Below are 21,435 nucleotides of genomic sequence, written 5' to 3'. Positions count from 1 at the left end.
TAATATATCTAATTTTGATATATCATATAAAGAGCCAGCTTCCTTCTACAGTCGTCTCTAGTGCCCAATTTTGAGTAATATTACCAAACTCAGTGGTGGCCTTTATCAATCATAGAGGAAAACAGCACTCAAATTTGAACCAAAGATCTGCAGAATATGTGCACAGTGTAAAAGAGCAAAATAATTATAATCTGAAGTTGTTTTGGGACACGGCTTGTATTAGACACTTCCAGTGTGGGAAAAATGCTTTACACAATGGCAAAGGTGGGCAAGTGCCTGAATATAATTAAAATGCTGATAAAAAATAAATTATGCTAAATGATACTCAAATAGGCATACGTACAAGAATGGTCAGTTTCAACAAGTATTTATATGTGTGTAGTAATACTAGTCAAATTGTGAAAATTCATTTTAAGAAGTTACTTCAAAAATGTGTGCAATAGTTCCATACATGAAATCAGCTTCCTATTACACTAATGGCTTGCTGTAATATTATCAAAATGACCATTCTGCCTAAATTTCTATACTTGTTTAGATCTATATATTTGTATACCTATATCAAATATATCAGGTGTCTAGAAGTAGGAATCAATAGCTTTATATGGAGCTATCAGAATGTAAGCTATTGAAGAGTGCGAGTTAAGATTCTGTCAAGTGCAATAACAGTTTGGAAAGAATTGACAAATTCATACGCGTTACATTAATAAATCGTTTTTCAGCACTCTCAGAAAACCTATCACTTCTGGTGTATTTCAGGATTGCACTCTAAAGTCATGGACTAAACTGACGCATTATAGTTGGCAACAATTCTGTAACATGCAGTATACTCCTTATTGATTTGCAAAATGAATTTTCTTTACCAAAGTAAGAATTGATGTACTTGGAGATACAAGACTATTTTTCTCAGCAATCTGTTAAATATTTGCCCGACAAAAAAAAAAGAACTACAGGACTTATTGTATAAGAAAAATATAATAAGAATGGGAAATCTCAAAACTGACACTTTAACAATACTTTCATTGTTCAGGCTGAAAATGATTTAGGAGTTATCTCACAAAAAAGGTCACATACATTTAGTCAAGAATCAGTATTGACAATGTTATAGAATCATTAACAATGGGTTTTGATACTAGGTTAGTGAATCTTCTACTGCAATAGTTTAATTTCTTAGTAAGACAAATTATACACCACAGAAATTGTGCCATGATAATTCAAGATGCTGCAGATGCGAGGAGGACGATAATGATGAATTGCACAATGTGGATGCTTGACAGAGATTTGGACTAAAGTAGCACATGCGGTGTCTGACTTATTGAATTTAGATATTACTTTAACAACCAAGACAATTATATTTGGTTTTGTTGATGAATTTACGAAAGGTCTCGGTTTCTTTATTTTCAATGCAGTTGTGGTGGCAAGCTTATAAATTGTCCTAGAATGAAGTAATCATGGCACCCAAAGAATTGAAAAATGATGGAATTTAATATATCACCCATATGAGATTAAAACTGCTTTGCAACTGTTTAAAGAGGAACAGAGAAAGTCATTTTTTGTTAAAAAATGGGAGCCTTGATGACCATGACTAATTAAAGACAAGAAAGGAAATACCCATTTTTTCCTCTCTCTCTCTCTCTGTAGGCCCATTATTGAAAGACAAGTGAATAACTGTAGTCATAACCTGAATTGTATATTTGCGGTACATATTTGCCACAGCTATACCTATTCTGTACACTTGTATATTCTTCTGCCATGAAAAAAGAGAGAAATGCTTTAGATCTCATCACTTAATGGTAGACATCATGAGTATGACTGGACGCCAAAGGTAATGGTCATTATCTAGAACTCTTACCTGTTCACCAAATCTTGCAACTTCTGCATGGGTTCTGGCTCTCCATCACGCCCACAAGTTAGGATTTCTCGGCCATCATACACGCGAATTATTCGGTCTGCTGTGTTGATCAAAAAGCAACTGAAAGAAATGATCAGCAGTGAAGAAGGAAGGGCACAAAGCAAGAGTGGACAAACATATGACTTTTTTCATCTCATCTTTCACATTCAAAATATAACTAGTTGCCCATGCACATCCAGAAAAGAACACCAAGTCAAAGAAAGGCAGTGGCAGAACTACATGGAAAGAATAAAAACAAACATTTGCAATGCAATAGGTCTCGCAATATTGAAAGTTTGAGCTATTAGAGTTACAAATAATAATGCAACGCCAATAGCTCAAACTTTCAGTAATGCAAGAACTATTGCATTGCAAATGCTTGTTTTTTAAATTGTTTTTACAGCGGAGATGAATACTGGGCAAATACTAATGGATGGAGGCCAAAATATGGTGTTCCGTAACTTATCACTACGATGAACCCTCAAAACCCCTAAAGAACCCCTAATGGCTGAGATGCCTCAAGGAAATGTATAGGCAGTTGATCCTACCCCCGCCCATGCCGATGAAGAAATTAGCTGTCATCAAACGCGGACTGTTAATTACCTGACAAATTGGACGGAGCCAGATTAATACAATTAACAGGAGAAGCAAAAGGGATGAGTTGCGTGGACTGTCATAAGACAAAAGACTACATTGGAAACAGAAAAAGGGCAATGAGATCGCCCAAGAGGATGCATACAACTGCCCCGTCTCCATCAATACGAGGTTTGCTGCTTTCCAGGCTCTGAAAGCAGAGTAGCACAGGCTGAGACGTTGCTGTTATTCATGGGAAAACAGTAATCTAACAAACAATGTCAGGGGCACATCTATTGGGATCCACAGAAGAATTCTACTGGGTAAATTCACATAACCTTGTTTGGAGAATGGCACCATACGATGTCAGCCTCTTTAGTTTGATAATCAACCACATATGAAATAGTATGTTGAATCTGCACAGTACATATTCAAAGGACTGCACTCCCTGACACTGGTATGGGGAGGGGGTGGTATAAACAGAGTGGGAGGTGAAATAGAGGTGTGCAAGCCTTGCCGTGCAAAATAAAAGAAAGGCGTGACCACGATAGGTGCAAATACAGAAAAAATTAGAAAAGTATGCACCGAAAAGAATAAATAGCTCAACAAGTAAAAGGAAAAATAGCAGGGGCAGTCCTTATGGGAGGCTACAATAAGAAAAGGCGGTACTAAGGAGGGACTACTAAGCCTGTTAACCAATGAAAAGCCAACTTTTACAAACGACAGTAGCAGGAGCCAATTAAAAAGATGGGTGAAAAGTGGGAGGTGCTTAAGGCCCATATCCTTCATACAGCATGTCTCGAAGAGACAGCGCAATCCCTGTCCCTGACTCATCCCTTTTGCTTCTCCTGTTAATTGTATTAATCTGGCTCCGTCCAATTTGTCAGGTAATTAACAGTCCGCGTTTGATGACAGCTAATTTCTTCATCGGCATGGGCGGGGGTAGGATCAACTGCCTATACATTTCCTTGAGGCATCTCAGCCATTAGGGGTTCTTTAGGGGTTTTGAGGGTTCATCGTAGTGATAAGTTACGGAACACCATATTTTGGCCTCCATCCATTAGTACGCTGCCTCGGCAAGACCTAATTAGTGTATTGGGTATTAACATTGGTCAATAAAAAGGAAAGGAAATAAGGTCATATGAAGTGTGTATGCATAGGATTGGAGATAAACAAGGTAGAAGAGGTCTACTTTGCCTTCTTCCCTCTAGACCCAACACTTAGCCCCAGTAGTTAAATCACAAGTTAGTACTTTTTCACAGCACCAGACCATTTTAAACAATTCAAACACACACCAACACCATTACACATGATGCTACTCAAAACCATGGATGAAGACTTATTGATATAAAAAAACATTTGGCTACCTAAGTACTAAAAAACTTAACACTGTACAACCTGAAGATTTTCAGGCAGTATACACAATTCTGTATTCATCCTCTGGCTTTTTACTTTCTTGCCCTGCCAGGAGTAATTTTATGGTGCTTTAAACTGAAAACAAGCTATTTCCCAACTGGTTCCCAAACACCAGCCCACAGAAAGTACAAGCTCAAACTATATTAAACCGTTTCCAAATTTACGGTCTACTGTGACTTCAAAACCAGGGCCTTAACGTGTAGCTCATAACTGATGGATGAAACAAATATCAACATGAATTCAGTGTCTAACCTTCCCTTCCTTGCAAACTCAATGGATTTTATAGCCGTGGTGTTACTGGTGCCGGTCGTAACCCTGAAGGAAGCCACAAGGTCTGGAGAATCCGTTTTTAGGACCAAGATCTGCAAGAAAAAGAAAATAAACCATTGTTGACTTTGAAAGCATTATCTACTAGAATATTTCTGCTGACAGAAGAAAAGTTACAGCCTTACTTTATAATTCTCAATTATAAAACAATGGCATTTTTCCCAGGTCTTGTAATTTTAGCACGCATTCTTTTATTTTTCATTTTAATGAAATGAATCATACATGCTTAAAAACACATACAAAGGGGGGAGGAGCCAAGCTCGTGACCACAATGGCCGCTCTGTAGCTCGGCTCCGTCAGCCTTCCTGCCCAACACGCAAATCCTGACAAATATCCTGCCCCGAGACGACACACTCGGGAAGAAACGGAAACGTGAAGCAACGCTCGTACTCACCGTCTGGCCCGGGGGTTCCTGCGTGCTGTGGATCCGAAGCTGTGCTCCTGCTCGGTCCGGGGCCATCGCGGTGTGGAGACCGGAGCCTTGCCTGCGTGGATCGGCCGGGGTGGCGGTGCCGGCGGCGGCCCCCGGCGGGAGAGAGGGCAGACTGTGAGAGGCCGTTGTGCGATTGTTCCGGTGGATACTGACCGGGCCGGTCCAGCGGCCGGGAGGCCCCGTGGGAGGGCGTGGCGCGCCGTGGATGGGGGAAGATCGAGCAGGAGGACGCCCCCGTTGCTGCCTCGTCCGGCCATCTTGAAGCCCTGCGCCCGGAGTCGGCTTGTGATGCCCGCGGGTGGTGGCGCAGGCGGACCCCCCGACTTTGGTGGCGCATCTTTCTGCACCAAGATTGCCATTCTTGGGGCCTGCGTGCGCTCCAGGGGTTTCCTCGTTTAAGAGCCCGCTCCGGGAGTTGCGGAGGGTGGTGACGCGGCTGAACCCGCAAAATGGCGGCCGACGCCCTGGGACACGGATTTCCTCAGGGCAGCGGACTTGTGTGGCTGGAGTGCGCGGTGGCCTGGTCATGTGAGCGTGAGCCCACGATTGGTGATTTCCTTGACGCCCTGCAGTCTCTGCATGCGGCCTTGGCCCCCGGTGCCCCTGTGAAAAGTATACGGTCCGCCGCCATCTTTGATAGACCGTTCTTCATGGACGCGGCTCGACTTCGTGGTGGCGCTGCTTCGTCCCCCTCGATCGCTGCGAGGAGTGCTACCGCTGTGCATCGACAAGACTGCAAGCCTGCGGCCCCGAATCTCCTGGCAGTTGTGAGTGTGGGGTGCGAGGGCGTGGGCTCCATGTTGGGGCCCGATCCTGCTCGAGTGTTCGAGGAGCGTTGTGGACTGCTGCTCCGATCTACTTTGGTGAGGTCGTGCTGTTGTACTGCGGGGGAGCCTCTGCTTTCTTATACGGAGAGACTGAACTCCTGTTTTTTGCTGCTCTTGGTGTCATTGTTGAGAGTCCCGGACTGCAGAGACAGATTCTTGTTTTGTTGCTGGTTGCCGGGGCCCCCTGGTCTACACCCTTGCCTTGTTTTGTTCCGATCGAGTAGCCTCTCCATCTTGAAATGTTTGCTTCCCACTGCTATATCATGTGTGGTAGTGATGACTAGGAAAGGCCAGGGGTGAGCCAAACTGAACCCTGAGGACTACCGGTGAACGGATTGTGATGAGGCAGACCGCCAATCATGATAATATGGACGATCCCTTTGAGAGTTTATGATACCTGAGATTGTGTCGATCTCGTTTAGACGCTGCATAATTGTGTGGGTGGGCGGGGGGCTGGGGCCGAACGACTCGATTGATGGTCTCCTTCCCCCCCCCCCCTCTTGATTTCTTTCCCCCTTTTTTGCCTCTTTATTCCTCTCTCCCTCCTTGACTTCTCTATATTTCGGGTTCTGATTTAGGGCGACAGGCACGCTGCTGGGGGGGGTAGGCCGTAGCCTTCTGCAGGGGTGCAGGGTGGGGTGGGTGGGCTGGGGCTTCTTCTCTGTTTTCTTTTCCTTAGTTCTATGGCTCTTTTGTATCCCTTTATCGGAGCGCCGCGTCTGTGCTTGTCTCCCATGGTACGATTGAGGGTGGGAACTGGAGGTGTGTTGTTCTCCTTCTTACGGTTTTGCCACATTGCTATTACGACTCACATGCCCCCCTCGCTGGCGATATCCTTACTCTCTTTGCGTGCTTATTGCTGTGGGGCGCTTGCATCGGCGCGGCGTTCTCTCCTTCTCGCTTATATTACTTCTCCCTTTTCCTCCCTCCCTTCTCCCCTCTTTTTCTTCTTTAGGTTAGTATAGCGGATGATTATATTCACTGTTGCTATTCCGGTTCCTCCGTTCTTTCTAAAACATGTAACTGGGTGATAGGTAGACAAGAGACGAGCCACGGTGGGTATTGCTCTGATATATGGCGTCCATATCCTGATTGATGTAAACTGTTGCTGATGATTATCCATATTGATGCCCTTATGTTTTGCTGTTTGCTTCGTGGCCCGCTATGGGAACTCGGATATCCATAAACTGCAATTGATCCTGCTATACTCCTTATTATAAAATTAACCTTTTTTGATCCTGCTCGAGGGCCGTACTTAACCTTTCCAGACTGAACCGATTGCTTCTATATTGTTGGCTGATTCCAGGGCACATCCTTCTGGAGTCATCGGCCTCTCATACTGTGTCGTGGCCGGCCTGACTGGTTGTAGGCCCGTATTTGTATATTCCTTACTGCATAATAAAGGTTTTAAAAAAAAAAAAACACATACAAATATTTTCTGAACCTAACCTTCCTATCTCTAAACAGGAGAAACTGAATATAAATGAGCTGATAAGTATCACAGATTACAGACTGACCAAGCTATCACTGAAGGTAGAGGTTAGAAGGTTAAGTCAGTCCATCTCAAAGCTCTCAAACATGAGTAGAAATAAATACTTGTCTAGGTGCACTTTAATCTGTTCTCTCCGATTCCCGGTGAAGGGTTATTCATGAATTCATTGACGATTCCCCTGATAGAGCACTAGGATTACAAATAGTAACTTTCCCCTCTCAGTCGTGTGATCTTAAGAAAACTTCCACCCACGATCGAAGAAAATCAGGATAAAGAAAAAACTGGAGGGAGAGAGGATACAGACAGCATGAAATATGTAGGGATGTTTGATCTCCTTGTGCGTCTATCCCGGAGTCACAGTCTAGATATAGAATAAAATGTGGACTGATTTCCATATTCACACTTTAAAAATCTGCAAAAAGAAGTTCATGAGAAAGTTCAAAGTAGCTGCCTTTTTCCCTTAGTAAATGGGCTTTAGGTCCGACGCTTTAGTAATGTATTGGGTTTTTGGTAGCAGAGAATTGCACACGATATGCTACAGACAGTATATAAATGGGTTTCTGGCCACAATGCCTAAAAATGCCTAACGTCTTTAGTGTTTTTAATGTAGTACCTTAACAAGAGCATGACAGACCTTTCTATCGCTCTATAAGTCAAATAAGGAAAATATAGTATAGGGATAAAAATTGACTGATCAATATTACATTTATGAATTCATTTTGTTAGAAAATGAGGGGTTGAGATCTAATAACCATTACTCTAAGACAACTATACAAGGCTTGTTACAACATAACTTTCCGTAGCTCACTCAATCTACAAGCAGAAGTGACAGTAACAAGAAAATCAACTTTACAAGAGAGGTGCTTAGGAGGAAATCCGTGCAGGGTTTTTGTGAGCAAGTGCCTCTTTTGACATGGTTGGCCCCTACTTTTTCCCTAGTTTTGATGCGGTTTCAATTATAGTGCACAGGGTCCCTGCCAACCATGTCCCTGTGCCAGTGCTTCTTCCCTAAAACATACCCACAAATGGTACCTCTGCCCTCCTGTAAGTCCCTAGTAAATGGTACCCCGAGTACCTGGGGCCCGGGAGCAGAAGCCCTGGGATCCCACTAACTAGGATCTTGCCAGTGCCCTTGCAGCTTGCATGCCATTCCGAGGTGAAAAACGACAAAGTTGACATGGTACCCTGCCTGGCTGCTAAGCCAGCCAGCACTGCTTGTAGGTATGGGTTACTCACCCACAAGCAAGTTTACAGCCCGAGTGCAGGGTGCACTATACCCCAGGTGAGTAGATATGCCTCTACAATACTTAAGTCAATTCCTAAATATTGTAAGTGCTAGGAAAGCCATGAAAAGCACATGGGCTTCCACAGCACCAAGATGGCTTCACTGAAACCAGGAGTGTTTAGTACAAAACAACTCCTTGTAATATATCAACACTGATGCCAGTGTGAGATTTATTACACCATGTACTCCAAGTGGATGTCAGAGGTGCCCCCTGAAAACCTACCGACCCTAGTGTGAGCACTGACTGACTTTAGGCAGCCTGTCACACGCATATATGTTTCTGGTCCCCCGGGTGGAGAACCTCTGCTCTTTGGGACCAGTAGCAATGCACATCCTAGGCAGAGGATGGGCCAGTGCCCGAAGGGGAAGCTCCTAAGGCCTGCCGCCTTTGTAATGTGACCCCCAGCCTCTGCTGCTAGCAGTAGATGGCAGCCCCTGGTTTGCACCCAACTTTGGATGGGAAAACCTCAAAGAAAAGGAGGTGTGCCCATCCCTCTGTCAACTCCACCCCAAAGGTGAGGGAGGGGAGGTGTAGCACAGGTTTCAGACCATGTCATCTTAAAGATGGAGAGACCCCTTCAGTCAGGGCTAGGTCTATGACCTCTTCCAAAGGAGGGTGGCATAATTGAGGGTGTAGTCACCCCAGGTAAGGTCCCCATTGTAGCTACCTGCTACTCCCTTAAAACACCTCTAAATGTAGTATTTAGGGGGCGCCCTCAGATCTGGAAACTAGATCTGAGATGACCTAAGATGAAAGAAGACATCCTTGCAGAGAAGACTGAAGACGACAAGTGCCACACTGGTCTGTCTCCACCTTCGACGAAGCTGCGATATACTTCTGCCTTCGACAAAGACTCCAATCTCCCGAGGACAGCAGCCGTATCCAGAAGAAATCTACTCGCAGGACTCCAGATCAAGGTGGATCTACGTCTCCTGGCCACTCTGTACCAGACACCCACTGCCCGATTCGGATTAGCTTACCTGTCCAGTGAAGTCTCCCCAGCGATCCTGACTGAGTCCAGTGTTGGCTGACCTCTCCTGATCTCCACAACAGCGCCTGCAGTGTGAATCCAGAGGTTCCACCTGACTGCGACTGGCTACGGTAAGACGACTCAGACGTTGAAACGCACCAAAGCACCTAAAGCCCCTTGGCTTTGGTGAGCTGAATTCACAGTGCCCCTACAACACCCTACACCTCTACTTACCTCCGCTGTTGTTTCTCTCCCTCCTGCAACCTCCAATGCCACGCCTGTGGCCTGTTTGCCTACAACAGAATCTCAACTGAAGAGCACCGGGCGCCGGGTGCTGAAATTGCGCCCTGCACCCGGCCACCCGTGCTACTGGTGGTGTATGTTTGGTTCAGCTTTGTGGCCCCCACTGTGCCTAACTTAACCCCCAAAGCTTGGCCCCTGCAACCAATCTACTTACCTGCAAGCAGTGTGGCTTTGAGAACCCCCAGACTCTAATGAAACCTGTTGGGCCAAACTCCGATTTTGATCTCTGCACCCAGCCGCACCTGTGCCACTGTGGTGCAATTTTGGCACTCACCTGACCCTTGCCCCATGCTGAGCTATGGTCCGAAGACTGGAACTGTAAGTGTGATACTTACCTGTTTAAACACGGAATTATTTTCCTCATAAAATAACATTGAATTGTGCAGAAATTGTCCTAAGTGTCAAGTTTGGAAAGCGAAAAGTATTTATCTTTAAAAACGCACTTACCTTATTACGAAGCTCTTGGTCTTAAAATAAAATACAAAGCATATTTTGGAGTCTTGCTTAGGTAGCGCTTGCGTGGTCTCTACGAGATCTGCAGCATTCAGGATATGGGTATTAAACTCCACCCATGTTGCGCCCATCTTTACAATTGGCTCCTCTTCCTGTCCTTTGTAAAAAACGGCTTTTGATTTGTCAATAGACGAAGTAGTCCATCCTTAGTAGCCGCCTCTCTCCTGTTACCTCCCATTAAGGACAGCCCCTCTTACATGTGCCCTTACTCCCTAGCTTTCATTAGCAGTTAGGGAGAACTATTTACTTAATTTAATATCTTGCAGAAGCAGGCTTGACAGGCTGTGCGAGCGCATAGCAATAGCAGCTGCTTCTTTTATATCCAGCTCCACTCATCACTGCCTCTTTAAAGCAGTGCTTTAGGTGGCGTCCACCCCCTCTGCCCCCTGGTTTACCTGGCTGAGCATGAGGCCCAATCACAGAAGCCCTGCTTTATCTTTTAAATACCCTCCCCCCACACTACAGCCAGCGTTTATATAGCATGTTTCAATGCAGCGCCTCATGCTATGCTTCAGATTTAATTTTAGCGGCCCAGGCTTTTTTGTTTTTCTTATGTGCGACTCACGAATTTGAGCAGGCAGAGAGGCAAGCCCCCTTTGATCTTGAACAATGGTGGCAGCGCTACTTTCTTTTTAAATAGTGCGGCTCACCCAAATCTTTGTGGGGGGTGGGGGGGGCATTACATTGTATTTATGCAGAGCAGCATGCCTGATCAACAATGGCCGCACGCACCTTCCTTTTATTTTGCATGGCACGCCTGCAACCTTTTAGCCACACCTCCCAAGCCCCCTCCAGAGTAACACAGTCCGGGGGGCTGTCTCCCCTCGCAGCCGTCCGATGGTGCTTTCCTTGAGAATGCAAGTGCTACACAGCAGTTTGGAAACAGTAGGTAAAAGTAGGTGCGACAGCCTCTAATTTCCCCCAGATGCAGCTTGCGGTGGCACTGTGTACTTGGGCGAGTATGCTTAAATGCACCAGGTCTGCCTAACCACAGCCCGTACTATCCCTGCACACCACAAGCCCCGCCTACCACAGCCTGTACCATTCCAGCACACCACAAGCCTCGGTTCACCACCTTTCATTACAAACACGTGGCCGTGCACCCATCCAGGAAGCAAGTAGCACCTCCCTTCTTACACCAGAAACCGTGCATATAGACACATTTGAGGCTGCAAGCCCACTTTATGCCCTGCTTTGCAAGGAATGTTTAATTCACTCAAGATGCAATTCAGGGAAGAACAGGATTCGAAAGAAAAGCGACGTGCTTCGTGGTTTCCATTGAAAATCTATCACAAGACCTCGTTCATAGGCTCGGAAGTGCTGTGATGTTACCTCGTACTACAGTGAAAGCCACAGCTTGTTAAGCTCAGCGAGGGGGGGTTGCTGTATATTTCTGAAGGCTTTCTCCACATTCCTCCTAACTTTTGCCTCCTCAAGCTTCTCAAATGGCTTACCACCCAACCAAACAGTACATACCTTTAGGAATGGAGCAGTAATGCTATGCTTTTTTTTTATTCATAATTTTGTTTAATTTAAAAAAAAATTTAACAAAAACCTCAATAACACTAACACTATTTCACAATTTTGACTATGATGCTCACGGCTCTTCCGAATACATTTTTTTTAGTTTATGCTGCTAATATATTACACTCCATCACACAAGGGTAAAAGAAATATTGCCATTTACAATGCCAAACCACGCCAATACCTCCAACTCAAAAAATGCAAGACCTATAGCATTTTTAATGCTTGTTCTGAGATTGGTATATTCTCCTTTTTGAGTCGTGTGTCCATTATTGATCAATGTTCTGCTATGAATGTCTTACAACACTACCTGTTAGGCCTAAGGCTGTTAACCCACACTGCCACTAATAGAGCACTTTGGGTTTTACAATGAGCCCTGCACACATTTGGTGAACCCCTGAACTCTGTGCAGAGTCTAACCACCTAGTGGACATGCCATATACAAAGCCAGCTTACTACAGTTTTCAAAAGGAGGAGATAGATAGAACTAAGTTTAATACCCATTGGCAAGAAGGAGGTCTACCTAATAGGGGAAGCCGGGTTTACCGCCTTCCAGAAAGTCCTTAATTACTTGGATTTTTAAATGAGTGGGCGAGAGGTTAGGTGAATTTTGGGCGATAAAGCGCCGGGATACTCCGTGGAGTGGCCGTGCGCTATAGAAGCATAAAAATAACATAACATAACAGATGGGCACGCACAGCATGCCGGAATCGGATCAGGTCGCGCGCGTGAACACGCGCTGCGATTCCGGCATGCTGTTCAGTGACAAAGGACGCAGACAGACAGACAGAGACACACACACACAGACACCCGCACACAGACACCCGCACACAGACACCCGCACACAGACACCCGCACACAGACACCCGCACACAGACACCCGCACACAGACACCCGCGTGTGCGCACACACACACACACACACACACACACATGCGCACACACACACACACACACAGATACACGCGTGCACACACACACACAGACACACGCACACATCCCCTCCACACATCCCGCCCACACATCCCCCCCACACATCCCGCCCACACATCCCCCCCCTCCCTCCCTCCTTCCTTCCTTCCCTCCCTCCCTCCCTCCCCTCACTCACTCACCAGGCTCTTTCCGCATGTCCCGCTCTCCCTCGACAGCAGGTCAGTCTCGGCAGCAGGCGGGGCTCTCCATGAGCTCGCTCACTTCCGTCTGGCTTCACGGGCACAGGAGCGCGAGGTAGGCTCCCGTCTGCTTCCTGTCTTTTTGCAGCCCCGCCCCCGTCCCAACACAGGTTGCCTGGCTTCCTGTCCAAGCTGGTCTGCGGCGGAGAGTTTTTTTCCTACGTTTCCTTCTTTATCTCTTAGCCTTCTTTTTTACTCAGCCTTCTTTTCTATTCATGTAGTCTCTCCGCTACTTGTACCACCCTACTTTGTCTTGTTTTACCATTTAATTCTTACCCCAAAACTTATGTTATTTAATGTCTTTCTTTTTATGATTTGATCAGTGTCTCATTGGTTTTGAAATGTTTACTACATCGGAGTTCGCATTGCCGTTCAGCCCCTTACTTAACTTCTCCGACGCATCTCTTTCGCTGATTTCTTTTTATGCTGTCTTTTTTCCCTTCTTTCACTCCACCCTCACGTGTCCCTCACGTCACCCCCCCCCCCCCCCCCTCATCTGTATCCTCTAATGCTGCACCTTCCTGCTTCAGCTCTGTCTTGGGCATTTCCTGCCACACACCCAAACAATGCCTGCATTTCCCCTGCCCTTTCTTGCATTTATTTACTTCTCTGTGACTCTGGGTGCATCTGCTGTGGCCCTCCATGGTCCGAGAGAGCAGAGGGTAGGGGGCCAAGCCCATGCCTTGGGCATCCATAGCTACCCGGTGTGTGCTGTCAGAGAGATGGGTGGTTGTCCTGCTTAGAGGAATTGTTTGAGAAACGTTATGTTTACGTGAACTTCAAAGACCTCCCGTGAAAAGGACTATTGATTTGGGGCATGATGAGCATTGAGAAGGCCAGTGTTTAATACCTATTATTAAACCCTAAATTATTAGTCATATCACAAGGATGGCATGTTGAGTGGAACAGCCAATGGGCTCCATTTTTAATTCAGTCTATAAGTAGTGGTGATTTTGGACTGCCTTGTAGTTTTTTCTCAGAACAGGCTTCCTTCAAATTCTAGCAATGATCAGAGGGGTGAACAGGGTGTGTCAATCCCCCCACGTCTGCTTATTCCAGACATTTAACTAAAGGTTTTGACTGCATCAGTGATCAGCTATGACGCATTGGAGCACAGACTCTTGAGCAGTTGGAAGGTAATGTAAACAATTTTGTTGGCCCTGCCATATAAACATATGAGGTTGACCATAACCGAATGAGTCTCTGTGTTCATTAACAAAGTTCATTACGACTTCAAGGCAAGGACGTCAATGTACCAATAAAGTGAGATTATCGGAAGCGAGTAAGACTCACAATAAGCACTGGTTGTTCAAGCTCCTGTGGTTAGTCTTGTGTTTTAGTGTCGGTCCAGGTGGGCCAGCGTAATGCCCCATTTTCAGAATAACCATCGACTACGTAAGAGATGCGCATTTAGTTTAGCTGCATTTAAATGCAATTGTGAACAAATATTGCGAATATCTTTGCTGGAACGGGCTCCCTGGGCCCTAGGTTGGACCCTCCTGGTCTAGTGAGTGAGCTGAGGTGAGTGACACCTAATAAGCACCTGGCCCTTTGCTCTGGTGCTCTGTACCTTTAAGTGATACCCTAGACTGGCGCCTGGGGTCACTTTACCACAGGGCCACGTTTGGCCGGTGCCCATGTCATGCTTGGATTTCACTTCTAATCTCCAGAACAGCTTTGCAAGAGATCTCCCGATAGACAGTCGGGGTTGTTTTACCACGGGTATTTTTAGGATGACCGATCTAGTATCGCTATCCTATGTGGACTGGGAGGGGGGTAGGGGGCAGTGCTTTAACTGGGCAGGTACTGTCCGGTACGGAGTACCTGCACTTCTAAAGTTCAATTTAAAGCACTGCAGTAGGGCCACAACATACTTAAACTGGGCCGCACTGTGTTATAGAATGGACTCAAACCCTCACCTTTCTTCCTGTTGTGGAATGGGTGGCAGGTTTACTGATATATATATATATATATATATATATATATATATATATATATATATATATATATTATATATTTTTCGAGGCGATGCGTCTGTTAGAGAGCTAGGCAAAGGTCCCTGGGCCTCCACTGATGCTGGGAGACACCCCACGGGAGGGCCTGTTTTGTCCAGGGCTGTGTGGGTGTTTATGTGTATACATAAGAATTTAATTTTCGTAGGGATGCCATGGATTCACAAATTGCCCTTTAAAAGCCTCCTGGAGTAAGTTTCTGGTCCGTTTAAATGATTAGTTCCATCTCTGTTATCAGATAATGACACGTTGTCGTTGAAACGGACAAAAGGCCGGTGAGTTTCCTGAACGTCACCTCCCTGCGTGACTCGGTGACGCAGAGCCTGCTTGCACCACATGGTCATATGACCTTTTTTGAGCAGTTTTACATTTTATTCGATGAGTACAAGTTGCAGCGTCTTCTTAACGCCAGAATCACAAGTCACCTCAGCTTGTCCCCTCACTCTACCACTCTACCGCCCTCACTCTACCACTCTACCGCCCTCACTCTACCACTCTACCGCCCTCACTCTACCACTCTACCGCCCTCACTCTACCACTCTACCGCCCTCACTCTACCACTCTACCGCCCTCACTCTACCACTCTACCGCCCTCAATCTACCGCCCTCAATCTACCACTCTACCGCCCTCAATCTACCGCCCTCAATCTACCACTCTACCGCCCTCAATCTACCGCCCTCAATCTACCACTCTACCGCCCTCAATCTACCGCCCTCAATCTACCACTCTACCGCCCTCAATCTACCGCCCTCAATCTACCACTCTACCGCCCTCAATCTACCGCCCTCAATCTACCGCCCTCAATCTACCACTCTACCGCCCTCAATCTACCGCCCTCAATCTACCACTCTACCGCCCTCACTCTACCACTCTCACTCTACCACTCTACCGCCCTCACTCTACCACTCTACCGCCCTCACTCTACCACTCTACCGCCCTCACTCTACCACTCTACCGCCCTCACTCTACCACTCTACCGCCCTCACTCACTCTACCGCCCTCACTCACTCTACCGCCCTCACTCACTCTACCGCCCTCACTCACTCTACCGCCCTCACTCACTCTACCGCCCTCACTCACTCTACCGCCCTCACTCACTCTACCGCCCTCACTCACTCTACCGCCCTCACTCACTCTACCGCCCTCACTCACTCTACCGCCCTCACTCACTCTACCGCCCTCACTCACTCTACCGCCCTCACTCACTCTACCGCCCTCACTCACTCTACCGCCCTCACTCACTCTACCGCCCTCACTCACTCTACCGCCCTCACTCACTCTACCGCCCTCACTCACTCTACCGCCCTCACTCTATCTTTCTAACGCCCTCCTTCACTCTATCACCCTCCCTCTATCTTTCGCCCTCCCGCTATCTATCTATCACACTCACTCTATCGCATCACCACAGCATCACTCAGGGGCACAACAACATCAGTATGCGCTACCACAGCATCACTGAACGCTACAGCATCACTCGTCGCCACCACAACATCACTCAGCGCCACCACAGCATCAATCTGTGCAACCATTCAACAACAACTGGTTCAAATATGTTCTCTCAATGTTTCAAGCTTTATTACAAATGTCACAAAAAGATGTTAATATTTCACTTCTGTGCTTGGATTTTCGTCACAATAAAATACACAACATAATCTTCACAAAACTGATTTACAAAAGTTTAAGCTATTGCCACTATAAATTACAATAACTTTTATTTAAGTATTAATTATTAAAAAAATAAATAAAAGCCATTGTTATTTGTAATATCAATACATCTAAGGCACGTAAATACAACACATAATGCATTATAAATGCTATAGGTGTCCCATTTGCGAAAGTTAAAACTATTGGAATTGTAAATGACAAAGCTATTAATTTAGCTATTTTCAAAACCAACACATAAATACAAAATTTGTCATTTACAATACCAATAGCTCAAACTTTCCTAATGCGAGACCTATTGCATTGCAAATGCTTGTTTATCTTATTGTAGTTTCAAACAGCTCATACAGCGTTAGACGGGTCACAGATCTGTGCCAGCTCATATATCTAATGTTTAGTGCCTCGGTTCTCATTTGATTGTAATGACAACGTATAAAAAATATGCAAATGAGACACTTGATATTCTGGTTACAATATTTTGTCTCCTCACAAACATTGGCCCTCTCTAGCCCGTTTCTTTCTCCCTCTCAGCCCAGTAGCCCTCCCTTCCAACTCCCTCCCCTTCCAGTCGTGCGTCAGTCTGATTCAATTGCTGTAGGTGACATATATGCCAGCATTCTTGTGGAAGCGTTTTCATGTAGTTCGGTTTGCCATCTTATACTCCTATGGAGTCCTGTCCCGCCAGGTCTCCAGAGTGCGATCTCCATAGGGAAATCTATCTCTAAGTGTAGCTACTATTTCTAGGGAGCACGTGGTATCTCCTCCAGTGAAGAGGGGAAAACTTTCATGCATTGATGCGCTTTTGAGTGCATTCTAGAACCTGGTCGTTAACCCCTTCCACGCTGATGACGAGCTGGGCTCGTCATGAGGTAGCCTCCTCGCACGCTCATGACGAGCCCAGCTCGTCATGTAAAGTGCGGTTTGAAAAATCTCAGCGTGCGAGCGGAATTCCGCCCGCACGCATGCGGTTAAACTCCGCAGTGTCATGCTGTGGAGTCATATTTTTGCCCAACACTTTAAATGAAGTGTGGTCTGCACAGTCTCTTCTCTGGTTCTTTGGACAGGCAAAAGCGATCCTTAAACTGATATTACCAGGCCCATTCCAGCACAATAAATGTTGTTCTGCATCTGGATTGCTTCAATTGTTTGATAACCTTTGGGGTAATGGCTTTGAGAACATGTTTTGACCAGTAGATTAAAAGGGAACCTGCCTCTTCAGCTGGGTCCACACTGAATAAATATCTTAAATAAATATACGAGATAAAAATTCATAGTGATTCTGGTTCATCCTGTCGATAAGAGATGTTTTGGCATTTTACTATCGGGCAAGCAAATCCAGCTGCAGATGCCCATACAGGTCGATGATCTGAACACACATTATTGAGAACTTATTTGTGAAACTCTTATTATGCTTCTGCTTGCTGAATTTCCCAAATGTATGTTTTGACCATGAGACAATCCCATATAATTTTAACTGTCCTCAATAGAGTCTGATCTCCTCCCTACTTTCCAGTACACAGCTAAGTTCCTCATTTGGAGCAACACATTAGAGCCAGAGGAACTGCCCTCAACTCCTCTTTTTGACACTATGAGGCTCCTGGATTTGCATTCTCTGAAGTACACTACCCATTTGTGGAGAGAGGAGAATGTGAAGATCATCTGTATGGACTGTAGGAAAAGACCGTCCTTCTTTATGTTGTGACATTTTGTTCAAAACAGGAAATATTGGAATGCTGCCACAAATAGTGTCAATGCGCCGTCCCAATGATGTATTGATTTCACTAGTCCTCCAGATTCTCACAGAGGTTTTAAAAGCAAGTGAAATGTTAGACTACAGCAATCAGGTCAGCCATTTTAACACCCTTATTGTAATACCTACCGCCTCCAGTCTGTGTCGGAGGAGGATATGGGAGACGGTATCGAAAGCAGCACTCGAATCAAGAAGAATGAGTGCAGCTGTCCTTCTATGATCTAGTGTCTTTTTGAGATCCTCTGAGGCCAGAAAGAGAGCAGTCTCTGTACTACACCCTGGTCGAAAGCCCGTTTGCACGTGGTGCAAGAGATTGTGAGATTATTTTTTTTGAAAACATGGTAAAATATTCGTTTGCCAGTTTTTCAATTATTGTGCTGACACCTGGGAGCAATGTTATTGGTCTGTAATTCTCGACCTTTTTAGGGTCTAAGGAGAGCTTTATCAGCAAAGGACTGATGATTGCATGCTTAAAGAATTTAGGGACTTACCCACTTTCCAGCGATAGATTACAGATGGTTGTTAAGGCAAGGCAAATATGGCGACATTACCTCCTTTCAGCAGAATATCAAAAGGGGCCGGATCCAGAAGAGCCCCGGAATTGACTGTTTGCTGCTGCCCTTATTAAATAGTTGTTCAACTGAGGTAAGGTCGAGAAGTCCATAGGTACTTTTTTATCTGGTACGTCTTCTTTGATAGCAGAGTATAGGTCTAAGAAACATATATGAGACTTACCTTTCTAAGGAAGAACTTAGCGACGTGCTAATAACGTTCCTTAGAGGGGAAGGGACCAGCTCCTCCCACTTTAGGTTTTTAAAAAATAATTCACAATCTCGTACACCTCTTGCATGATACCCGATGTGCCAATGGACTTTTTTGTAGCGATTAATACTTGAAAAAAAATTATTTTTTTTTGTTCGAAGTTTCTGTATTTAACATTTTCAAGTGATAAACAAACAAATGGTCAAAGTAAAACTTAGTAGTTTTCTGGCCATTTGGCCAACTTTGGAATTGGGTAGAAGGACTTGAGGGCAATACAGACTGCTGAGAGTTTCAGGCGATTGATATCATGAATGGATCCGCTCCAAGCCCAAGTGACTGCTCCACATTGTTGGGTAAAGTGCTCATAACTACTGGGTGCAAGGGTGCCCCTAATAAAAGGATTCACTTTCATCAAATTCTTTAGCAATCGCTTCCATGGAACATGATATCGAGCTATAAACATACTCCGCTTGTCATTTCATTCCCCAAACAAGGACTCAATTTTGTGATACATTTTATCACACAAATTTATAGAATTACTAAATTTTAATTTATTTTCATTCTGGAGTTTTAGAACTATCTCCAGAGATTCTGGGGCATAGCCATAGATATTCAGTGGTTATATCATTTGCAACAGATAGGGTAGAGGACTGTAGGAAGAGATAAGTACAAAAGATATCAATATCATCTTTGGATTATCTACTGTGCACCAGGAGACGTCAGCACCCAATATAGTGACGAGTCAGTGTAGTGACATTAAGTGCCCCCGTTTCTCTCGCATCCCCAGTCAAAATTGGTTACATTCAAGATCCAGTCACCTCCATCTTTCCAGGGTACTGCAAATACTGTGCTTTTGAATTTGACACAATTTCCTATCATTTTGTTTTCATTACACTATTATTCTATGGCCTCAAAGCTATGTTGCATAACGACACTGCTATGTGACAAAAGTGCATTATTATCAGAGCAGTATTGCTCTTGTAAGAAGTAGGTTTCCACCTAGAACACTGCATGAGGTAACAGCACAGTTTGCTTTAGAACCAAGTCGCAACAGGTTTGACAAGTCTGCCAACATTCTCTGCTCATAGTGACTGCACAAAGCAGTTCAGACCTGCTCTCTTTCAAGAGGGAGATCCAAGTTTAAGGTTTCACATGGTTCTCAGTAGAAGGCTCACCTTGCCTTTGGCATTGCCTGTGTAGATATACTCTCCACGCCGGTCAAAGGATGCCACCACATTCAGATCAGAATCATCATCCACAGGAAGGACCACATGCTGGGAATCAGAAAGTGTCAGCATCACTGGAGCAGATTTCATGGGGCAAACCAGTACTCTGTTTCTGAGGCAGACAAGAAAGAACTGTTAGATACCGACTTATTTTCCAAAAATTCAATATTACCCAAGGGCTGATACCTCCAACATCAACCAACCCTCACGTCTCCATACTTCTGCACCCAATTATTTGCCAGGCCCATAATCCCATACGGATTGGTTCCACTGCACTCCCAAATCCTGCCCTACACTAGCCAGCTACTGTCTCCACACCATCCCAGTTTGCCTCTCCACTATAAAGCGCACCTTGCCAAACTGACTCAAGCCTTGCATATTCCGAGGTATATGAAATGAGTACTAATCAATTGGTATACTGAAACACATGTGCATAGACGAAGGTCTAAGTCTGGGGTAGCATATGCTCTTTTTCTGATCAGCATTAGTAAATCTTATCTAGAACAATATTACAGAATGTGTATTTGTAAATCGCACATTCACAAGTGGCATTTTGGCACCAAATTACTGATGTGCATTGTTACCCAACTCAATGTGACTAATTTTATCAAAATCCAAAGGATAAACTGAGTGGACTCGTCAAGATTAAAACCTATGACCAGGAGGACAAGTACAGATTCCTGCCAAGGCTGCCTGAGAACATTGAGCAATCAAACTAGCTGTAAGACAAAATTCACTACACTATACTTACCCAGTAATCCTTCAACATTTTGTGTGGATTACCATGCATTGTTTGGTGGATTACTTATTTGGAACTCCATGAGCTCCAGTGTTCTGCTTCGAGAGACAAGGATGAAACTAATCGAAGGCCCTGGAATTTGGTATTTGCTTGTAAGCAGTAACCATGACATGCAATCTGCACTTGATTTTCTTCAGGAGGCACACAAACAATTTGTACTATATCCATAACTTTGCCCTGTGCCAAAAACTCAACAGTTGAGCTCAAAGTCCCTTCATTTGAAGTAAGCTAAAACCAAAATAAAGTCAAAACACCTTATCAAGGGCAATGAAGGGCTTTGTTCCGGACTACCCAAGTAATTTAGGAATCAATGAAATTTAGACACACAAGTTTTCAAAACACTTTCTACCATTTGACGGCCTGATAAAAAAAGTATTTGCTACAGGTTCACACCAATGTGAATTTCAGGACAATCAGAACACTTTTTGCCACTGGATCTCAGATACATTGACTTGGATCAAGAAGAGACACTGTGATGTTTGTTTATATAGCAGACATAA

At 44.9% G+C, this 21,435-nt stretch overlaps 1 protein-coding gene across 4 annotated transcripts in view; it reads right to left on the bottom strand.

Annotated features, from left to right (window-relative positions):
• RBBP5 (RB binding protein 5, histone lysine methyltransferase complex subunit) overlaps positions 1-21,435 on the bottom strand; it is a 256,733-nt gene that overhangs the window by 139,891 nt on the left and 95,407 nt on the right. For all 4 annotated transcript variants that reach the window (XM_078644629.1, XM_078644631.1, XM_078644628.1 and 1 more), the window contains exons 5-7: positions 20,086-20,248; positions 4,130-4,239; positions 1,850-1,969 (exon numbers count right to left, since the gene is read on the bottom strand). In XM_078644629.1, the coding sequence (XP_078500755.1) occupies positions 1,850-1,969; positions 4,130-4,239; positions 20,086-20,248 (393 nt within the window). The remainder of the gene's footprint in view (positions 1-1,849; positions 1,970-4,129; positions 4,240-20,085; positions 20,249-21,435) is intronic.

This window comes from Lissotriton helveticus, chromosome 5_1 (assembly GCF_964261635.1).
Source record: "Lissotriton helveticus chromosome 5_1, aLisHel1.1, whole genome shotgun sequence".
Taxonomy (NCBI): Eukaryota; Metazoa; Chordata; class Amphibia; order Caudata; family Salamandridae; genus Lissotriton; species Lissotriton helveticus.
The sequence above is the reverse complement of the archived record's forward strand: the minus strand, read 5'-3'. Positions and strand labels throughout refer to the sequence as shown.